The sequence below is a fragment of the Vicia villosa genome, linkage group LG6, assembly GCF_029867415.1.
Source record: "Vicia villosa cultivar HV-30 ecotype Madison, WI linkage group LG6, Vvil1.0, whole genome shotgun sequence".
NCBI lineage: Eukaryota > Viridiplantae > Streptophyta > Magnoliopsida > Fabales > Fabaceae > Vicia > Vicia villosa.
In genome coordinates, this window is record NC_081185.1 from 151,496,680 (window position 1) to 151,507,209 (window position 10,530).

General features: G+C 29.9%; 1 protein-coding gene across 1 annotated transcript; it reads left to right on the top strand.

The window, feature by feature from the left end:
• Positions 1-1,561: 1,561 nt before the first annotated feature.
• LOC131612776 (WAT1-related protein At1g09380-like) lies at positions 1,562-4,289 on the top strand. The gene is made up of 6 exons (XM_058884523.1): positions 1,562-1,856; positions 2,717-2,779; positions 2,861-2,977; positions 3,060-3,315; positions 3,417-3,575; positions 3,712-4,289. Exons 1-6 carry the CDS (start codon positions 1,678-1,680, stop codon positions 4,063-4,065), a joined length of 1,128 nt encoding a protein of 375 aa, XP_058740506.1. The 5' UTR covers positions 1,562-1,677; the 3' UTR covers positions 4,066-4,289.
• The last annotated feature ends 6,241 nt before the right edge of the window (positions 4,290-10,530 follow it).

Sequence of the window (10,530 nt, forward strand, 5' to 3'; positions counted from 1 at the left end):
TTCGTGTAGCTCAATTAAAACGTTCATTCAAAATTAGAAGCAAACATCTCGTGAGGGGAAGTGAAGAAAAAGAAGGTGAGTAAGATAAAACAAACCCTAGAAGGAGTGTATGTATGGTCATACATAGAAGATACCTATCTAGTATTAACTCCTAACTGCACAATTTTTTACCTTCACCGGTATCACAATCCCTTTCCCAAGACAAAAAAATTTAATGCCGTAATTAATTTGGCATTCCTTGAGAACATGAAACTTCTCTCCTAAATTTTGAATAACAAAAGAGGTTAGTACTAGTGTATGTACGAGAAACACTAAACAACATGCAAAGGTTGTTTGTTGCAAACAGTTGTTAACGTTGAATTAAAGATCTTGGTAGGGTGTGGTGGGGTTGGAAAGCAAGTGAATAATAATACTATGGAAAATGTGATTAAATGGGCCCCCCTTTATTTATTGTATTTGTTACTACTCCCATAAATTTACAGCTATAAACTTCTTTCACTTTTACACCGTTTTCACTCATTGGCTACCATTTGAAAGAAAATTTATTACCACCTCTTTCCTACCATCAGAGACGCCGTTGTTTTTCTTTCCCTTCAGACATACTACTGCTAATAGCCTCTTTGTCCTAATCTTCCTTATGTAGAAAAGATAATAAATGATTACACAAGTGGTACAATTAAAAATAATATTTAATAATATTACAATAAAAATTTAAAATGACATTAATTTTGAGATGAAATTTAAAAAAATGAATGTGTAAATGAAAGAAAAAAATAATTACAAATTAATGTGTTTATTGCTATGTTTTAGTTCATGCAAAATTTTATAATATTGATATAAGTTTCCATAATATTTAGAATATTTTATTTTAATCCCATTAATATAAATGAGATGAAAAAGCTAAAATAAATATTACAATGACTATTTCCTATATCAATTAATTCAGCAGAAATTAAAATAAAACAATGGAGATAATTTAAAAAAAAAAAAGAGTATATTTTAAAGGACTAAAAAAATAATATATTTGTTGTGATCTAATAAATGTTAAAATTTATAACAATATTATTTAATAGTAATACACGTAATATTAATGTGGAAATTAATAATATATTGAGATGGAGTTTTTTTTAAAGCAAATATATTATGATAAGATGGAGTGAGTTTCACGTTATAATATTTTATTAAAATAAATTAATAAAAAGAACCTTTTTTAAAGTTATTAACAAAAAGATTGTATAAAGCATTTAAAAATAATTTGATTAAAAATGGCATGAGTAAAACAAGGAATGGATTTGTCAGTATACCTATAGTAATATATTAGTAGTTGCTTCAAGACTCTAAATGAAGTGAAAGCTTCCAACCTTGTACATAAACCCAAAAAAATATGTATAGCAAGAAATCGATTTGTAACCACTTGATTTCCTTAAAAAAAAATTAGGAACAATTGTTGCAAACGTTTTCTAGGCTCTATTTATCACGCAGTTTGTAATACCTCAACTTAATTTCTAAAACTTGTTACCTAACTTTTTCTTCTTATAAATACACACTCTTCCTCTACCATTTCATTTCACAACTCTCTATTCTTCTTTTTCTATAAGTTTTCTGTTCTAACACTCTCACCAAAGAGAAAGTTCAAATCAAAAAGAGAGTGAGAGACAGAAAATTTCAGTGAGAAAAATGGGTTTTGCTAGTTTTATTCCATGCATTTTTATGCTTATTAATCAACTAGCATATTCTGGGATGAACGTTACGTCCAAGCTTGCAATTGTTGGAGGAATGAACCCACTAGTCCTTGTGGCTTATAGGCAAATTTTTGGAACTGTGGCCATAGCTCCATTTGCTTATTGGCTTGAACGGTAATTCATATACTTGCATGCATGCTTAAAAAATGAATATAATATTGATTTTTATAATCATACATACATTATTAAAAAATGTTGAAATATTGACAGAAATTTAAGACATGTTTTTAGTATAGTGATGTTGTTTTCTTCTTTATATTCTAGTTCTATTTCATATGCATAATGATGATGCATGCATGCATCTATGATATTCAGATTCAAAATCAAGTAGAGTTTGGATGTACTTTGATTTTGACAATGACCTCAATATTGTCCTTTTTAGCCATTTTGAGTAAATTAATGGATTTTCATTCAACAATACAAAAATGTTTTTTCAACAAAATATTTTTAGCCTTGAAAAAATTTGTGAGAGCTCTTTCATTAAAGATGCATGCTCTCTGATGAACTTCAAGAAAGGTTATTAATTCTTCACAACCTTCAACAACAAGATTCAATACACAAACAAACAACATTGAAGTTTTGCATAGACATTCTAAAAACAGAACACTGATGACATGCATGTTTGACGCGTTGTGGGATTTGATTGTTTTTACGTAACGTGACAGAAACTATATACTTTTCCAGACAAGTGATATAATAGACGGTTACACTTTTTTTTCTGAAATTTTATAGAGTATTACTAATATGCAAAATATATAGTAGAATTTTAATTATGCAAAATGCCAATATTTTCATTATTTTTTTTTGTCTAACTTCTAACAGAAACATTTTCGGTGGAAATTGTCTGCTTGTTCATTAATAGCATGCATTATCTTTTGTGATTTTTTTTGTCTCAATACTGAAAATAAACATTAATATTTTTGTATTTTATATTTAAATTTTATTCAAGTACTTTTGTTTTGTCTCTTCCGCAGTGATATAGTTCCAAGGATGACAAAGCGTATAATGATACAAATATTTCTATCTTCAGTAACAGGGTACAACCTTCAATTTATTTTTCTTTCTTTTATTTATTTTGTGAATATTATTATGTGACTAATTAAAATATTTTAATGCAGGGTCACAGGAAATCAGGTTCTATATTTTGTGGGACTAAAATATTCAACGGCCACAATTGCTTGTGCTCTAACAAATTTGCTGCCAGCTTTCACATTTGTCCTTGCAGTCCTCTTCAGGTAATAATTAATTCAATTAAATTAGTATTCTAATAATTAATTAGAAAAATAAGATTTTTTTTTTTATGGTTATTGATGTTAGGCAAGAGAATTTGGGCATAAGGACGAAAAGAGGTATAGCAAAGGTGGTAGGAACAATGTTGTGTGTGGGAGGAGCAATCTTGTTATCATTCTACCATGGTCAAGTGATTGGAATTGGCCAATCAAGTATCCACTGGAGCTATGCCGAGAAGCTTCAAAGTGGTGGTGATAGCTCTGGTTCTTCCGGAAGCTCACTTCTAGGCCCTGTTCTCTTGATTCTTAGTGCTCTCATTTGGTCCTTATGGTTCATAATTCAAGTAAGCGCATTCTCGTTAAATATTATGTTATCGTATCTGCGTTTGTGTCTGTGTCTATGTGAGTGATTCATAGTTAAAGATACTTTTGTTGCTAATTTCAGGCGGATATGAGCAAGAATTTTCCAGTGCCATATACAAGCACAACCTACATGTGTTTCTTGGCCAGCATCCAGTGTGTGTTCATAGCTTTGTGTTTTGATCATAGTGCTTCGTCTTGGTCACTCCGTAATGCTATGAGAATTGTCTCTTCTGTTTACACGGTACATATTTAACTGTGTTTTAGTTAAATTTTAATCAGATTTTGCTATCGTGAAATAACGCTTTTTTTTCATTTTATTTTCATAAATTAAATATATTTTTTCATTAGTTATGACGGTGAGGTTAATTTATTTTCAGGGAGTAATTTGCACCGCACTGACATACTGTTTGATATCATGGACGATAGAGAGAAAAGGGCCGCTTTATGTGTCCGTATTCACTCCACTACAGCTTATTCTTACCGCGATTATTAGCTGGGCTTTTCTCAGTGAACAGTTATACCTTGGCACTGCACTTGGGTCATTGTTGATTGTTTTCGGGCTTTATGGTGTGCTATGGGGTAAGAGCCAGGAAGCTGATACCAACAAACTGGACGAGGCTAGTGATCAAGATGAAGGTGTTAAGAGAGATGATATGGAGATGCAGTCTTACGTAATGCCATTATCCAATGGTAATGGTCATGGTCATGGTAATGGTAATGGTCACATGTGATGTGATGTGATGTGATGTGATGGTGTTACTTAAATAGTTAATATATTTATAGATGAGGATGGGTCATGTGATATTATGCATGTATGATGAGGATGAAATTGAAGATTTGGTTATTAATTTGGGTTTGGGTTTAGTTGTTTGTTTTTTTCTGTGAGGAAAATTAATGTAATATAGATGATGGACAAATTTGAAATCCTATGGTTACTGTTGTGTACTTTCTGTCACATTTGAAAGTGATTCATAACTTATTATGTATCAAACTATCAACTTTGAAGTTATTTTTAAAACTCTACTTGAGGCATTTCAGTTTAATAACTTTTTTACACCACCTTTTTTCCCTATGCCACAAATATTGCTCAGTGCTATGCTATCTTCATTTTCAATTTTCCTCTTATATATTTAAGTGCTAACTATGTTTTTAGTCTCTATCAATATCTCAATTTTTTTTAATCCCTATTAAAAAAATGACATATTTTGGTCTCTAAAAAATAACATATTTTTAGTCCCTTTAATATGGTGGCTATTTCATTACCCAACTCAAAAAGTTGAGTAAAGTTACCCAACTGATTTGTTATAAATATACTAGCTTAAAATTAGTACTTCCTAAGTCCTTAAAAAAATTATAATATTTTACTTTGACAGAATATTTTCAATAAATACAAACTCACCCATCAAATTCATTGGTTACTACTTACTACACTCATGGTTCTATAATCGTTTGCTCTTCTAACAAAAATTCAACGCAGCATTGAAAATACAAATTGACATAGAAAACAAGTTTTTATTCCTAATATTATGTTTCTACAGTTTTCATAATATAACTTTATTCACGGTCATTCATACTTATTTAAACTTGCAATTTTGTTTTAATAAAAAAAAATTGCATTTTTTAAAACCTTTTTATAACAACTTTGATTTATATATTATTGGTGTATTATTTTTTACCATACATACATCAACACGTCAAATAAATATTTATAAAAATATTTTAATAATAAATTAAAAGAAGTGATATCATATAATAATTTAATTAAATAAATATATAAAAACATTTTACACGTATAAAAATATCATTGAATACAAATTTATTTATTTTTATAAACATGTTTTCAAATTTTTTTGTCTTGTAATGGACAAGCATATTTGTGAAAGAAAAAACAAAAATTTCAAATGAATATATGTCTATAACATTATTTAAATATAACAATTGGTCTTAAAAAATATAAAATTAGAATATAATAAATATATGAAATTTATTTTTTTTAATTTTTGGAAATATATCAACATTTATTTTAATCTATTTAATAAATTTCTTCAGTTCTTCTAAATTTTTTAATTATCAATTTTAATCTTTGTTGTCATTAAAAAAGTAAAATTTAATAAATATACAATTAAAAACTGCAATAAATAATATAAAACATGTAGAAAAATATATATTTTAAAACAATTCTATTAAAGCAATGCCCTTATTAAGAAAATATTTGAATATTATACTCTATGTGTCAAACACATTTTTGAAATATTTTATCTGGGTCAAACACATACTCTATGGGTCAATTCAAGTACTCAATTCCAAATTCAAAGTCCATTCTTTAGAGAGTCAGTTTCAAATTCAGGTGGAGTGCAAGATTCAGGTTGAGTGAGATATTTGTTTGAATACTTAGCACTGATTTATTGGTCGAATCACTGAGTCACTGGTCGAACCACATGACAATCCACATCTGCACCCAGAACGATCCAATTGCCTAGACATGGCCCAATCCACATCTGCACCCAGAACTTTCCAATTGCCTTGGCCCAACCAACTGAGGGTAAATGAAGACCCATTTCCTCCTGCCACTTTGTCGAAGACACATCTTCATCTGGCCCGAGGACAACAGACCATCGTTGTCCCCGACCAGATCTCCACCTGTGCCAGCAACAAGACATTTGCCCTGCCCCTCAGTCGGGGACAATTGGCCTCCTGCTCGTTGAGCACCTCTGTCGCCCAGAAGTACGTCTCTGCCCAGGATTCCTAAACATACTCCTAGAATCATGACAGTCACGCGTTTTAGGGCTAGATCCACGATCCAATCCCAAAATGTGAACCAATAGCCAAGCGTTGGGGGCAATATAAAAATCCTCTCATTTGAGAGGGACAGATAACACAATTTCAAACCTTAAACATTCAAACGTGGTTGTGCTCCTACTTACTTCATCATCAGAGTTCCTCGCAGTTACACCTCCTCCTCTCCATCAACGACATTGTGCAAGAAGCCCTTTTCCATTTTTGATTCTGATCAACCGTAAGATCATTATTTAAATTCAAATTCTAAACATAGTCACCACACACAAAAAATAGTAGAAAATACAAATCCATATATATTTTTGACAAAATCCAATTACGACATAAATTGAATAACAAACTAATTGTAGTGTTTGATAAATTTAATTTCCACAAGGAAAGTTGTTCCAAACAAAATTTAAACAAAGACTATTTTTATTTTTATTTTATTTTATTTTATTTTATTTTTTTATTTATCAAAATGACGTCCTTTTGTAAAAAAAATATAGGCATTTAACCCATCGATTTTTCAAAATCGTTGGTTCACCAGTTTTAGCCGGTTCACACAGGTTCAATAGTTTATCTGATTCAATAATCAGATCATACTGATGACCCTTCCGTTTGTCAGTTTGACTAATCGGTTCAGTCCGATTTTTAAAATATTGATGGTGATAAAAGTAAGAAAAAATGTGAAAAATGATGGTCAAAGTAGAGTCGAAAATGAAAAATATTTTTGAGCAAATTTTTCTTTAATTAATAATTTTCTAAAAAATAAAATTTATTTCTTGAAAAAACATATTAGTTTAAAAAAATCATTCTTAAAAAGAAGTTGTTACACTTAATTTAAATTTTTTTTTTTGTTAAAATCACACCAATTCTTTCAGCTGTAAAGAAAAAAAATGTTCTAAACTAAATTTAACATATTTTTTAACTAAGCGGTTGAGCTCCATTGGCAAGGAGCCCTGTCCAAGGACGTACTCGGAGAATACTAAGTTCGATTCCCAGGCGGAACAATTTTATTTGGCCAGTACGCATGCCTCTACGCACGAGCCGGATTAGTGGCCCACCTGTGGTGGGTCGAAACCGGTGCGGATAGGAAAAAAAAAATTTAACATATTTTTTATTTGTTAAAATCACACTAATTCTTCCGGCTGTAAGGAAAAAAAAAATTCTAAACAAAATTAATACTAATGAATTACAAAATTGTTATGACTAATTTAAAATAAATTAAACTTATCAAGATCACTAAATAATAAAAACAAAATTTATAACTTAATAAAAAAATTATTTTAATATACTCAATCAAAACATAATATAAAATTTCCAATTATATCAAAACAAACTATACAGTCCGTATTGCTCTAATACATTGCATAATCAAAATAATTCTTAACTTAACATTTATTCAAAATAATCCCTATTCTAGCCTCTTCTACAGCTAAATTTGAATAGATGTCTTTAAGAGATAGCACACATTACAAAGCATCTTGAAACAGAAATTTTCTTCTAAATTAATACAAATAAGAGGGCATATTTATAATTAATTGAAGTTATTATCTCTTTAATGACATTGCAAATTAAATGCACAAGTGGACCTATTCTTATATCACATTTCAATTGAGTAGAATTACCCAACTTTTATGAATGGGTAGATAAGAATTCTCCATTTAATATAATTGTAAATATAGGTATTTTAAATGCTTATAAAGATTTTTAAAGGTGGACACACAGTAATATAACTAACTTATTTATCTCATCTCAAAAGTTAAAAGTTAATTTAAGAGATAAAGTTTCTCAACAACAAAAATATATGGTTTATATATGGGTCATGCTAGCGAGTGTCTCAGAGACATTTTTTAGGCAAAAACTTTTTTTAAATAAATAATTTATTTTAATATCCAATACATTGAATACATGTTATTTCAATAAAAACAAACTTTGTTATTCTTTAAAAAACTTCGTTATTTCCATTTCTAAAACATTAAATATAAATATTGTTTACCTGTTTAAACTCTTAACAAGTGCCCTTGGGACACTCGTTAGCATTTCCTTTTATATATATATGTTGGTGATTTTAGTATCATCAATGTATTTTGGTAGTAATGTGATTTACTATAGGCCAATGCAATTATGCGTTAAGTTTGAAACGAGTTAGGGTAGTGCGGAATGCACGCTCGTCGAACCAAACGTGTAATTGAATACGAATAATAGAAACGGGGTTCCAAGGGACGTAGCCCCTGGCGGGGTGCGGGGCAGAGCCCGTGGCGGGGTGCGGGGCAGCGCCCTGTCGGGGTCCAAGGGGCAGCGCTCCTGGCTGGAGTCCCGCTGTCAGGTCACACGAAATTATACTTCCTCTCTACATTCTGATATGTTCTCTATTGTCAGAAACAAATTGTTCTTCGAGAATTATCCCCGCAAAGATTTCGTGAACTCAGACAAGAATATGGTCGAAATACTTTGTTCGGAAAGTGAACAAACACGATTCTTCGAAGATATCCAGAATTATCATACCAAATTTTCTAATATATATATATATATATATATATATATATATATATATATATATATATATATATATATATATATATATTATTCTAATATATTATTTATATATTCAAATAAAATGAATAATCTACATAAAAAAGAAATTTACTTGTTTAGGGGACCATAAGAATTTGTCTTTAGTTAAAATGTGATAACAATATACTTAAGTTTACAGTACCATAAAGTTTCTCAGTTGTAGATGCATGTGCATGTGTTTGTTTCTGTTTTTTTTATTTATTTTGGTTTTTGTTTTTTTTTTTATCAGGTTTCTTATTTTTCTATTAAAAAATATAAATTTATATGTATTTAAATATCTATAAAATAAATGCATAAGTATTATATATATATTTTTTTTTTAAAAGCTGATGGTTTATAAGTACCACCAACTTGTTTACAAAGAAAATACTACAATGCTGCTGCCAAGAATCGAACCCTGGATCAACAGCCTACACCCGCTCAGTCAGCAAGTGCCAACTGAGCTACCCCACCCACCCTCAATGCATAAGTATTATATCAAACACCGCTCCTTGTAAATTGTACTCCCCACTATATTGAGAAATATTTTTAGTGGTGTTTAGAAATAGCAATGCACCTTCCAACAACTATATATATCTTGCATTTGTTTTACCACCATATTAAGTTACTTAAAATTTAAAGAGAAATGTTATGCTTACACTTATTTCTACACTTACACCATAATTTATACCAAAATTATATACTCATCATTTTTTAATTATTTTTTTTCTCACTTTGGAATGTGTGCAGCACTAAATGAAAGGTATATGTATACGGTGTAAGCTACAAGGTGTAAGAAAAGGGTGTACATATAGCATAGCTCAAATTTAAAGTACAACTGCAAAGGACACTAACAAAGAGATAAATATATAGACACTAACCAAAGACAAAGAGTGATGAACTTTCCCACAATCAATATACATGGGGGTAATTTGTTACACAATCACATCAAATTACTAACAAAGGATACATTTTATCGTTACCGTCTATCTTTGTCCTTATTGATGTATCAAACTATTTATTCTATAGTTACAATTTTGAGAGATGCGACTATATATATCATAGATTTGTGCATGTGAGTAATTTTGTTTTATTATATAAATAGGCTTGGCAAAATTTTGGGCCATGTTCTATGTATGAATTGAAGTACATAAGATTGTTTTATGAAACAGATTAATTATAAAGTCTTTGTTGATAGACACCGAACGAGATTTGTTCACGGTTTAAGTGAAGGAGGATACTCTTTGGAAGGTTGGAATCTAATTTGTAAGAGATAGTTAGGGTTTATTGCTAGACACGTCTCTCAAATAAAATAATTTTAAGGGACGTGATTTTAAGAAGAAAAAAAAAATAGATTCTTGTTTTTTTTATAAGCAAGATGCTCAATCGAAAAATAAAGAGAACAATAAAAACAAAAACAAAGAAAGAACCAATAAAATGTGAAAAAAAAATCAAATAACCAACATTAAAAAAAATTATCAAAAAATTTATATTTTGAAAAAAATTACCTAGGTGACCAGATTTGAGGGGTGCCCTACACATAGGAGCACCCCCATGACGCCTATGAATAAAAAATTATACAATTGCGCCACCCTCATGGTTCCAATGTGCAAGCCCAAAATGGGCTGCCATGTGGGGTGGCACCAATGCCCATTTGTTGTATTTTTTTATATGTGTAAGTTTTGTTTATTTATATAAAATTAAATATTAAATAAACAATTAGAAATACGGAAAAATATATTAATGATAAAAGATGCATTACAAGTTACTTAAAAAAATGTTACAAATATTCTAATGCCTATTGCCACCGTAACGACCGTCAATTTCGCACCTAGGTGCTACCCGATTTCGTTGGGATAGTT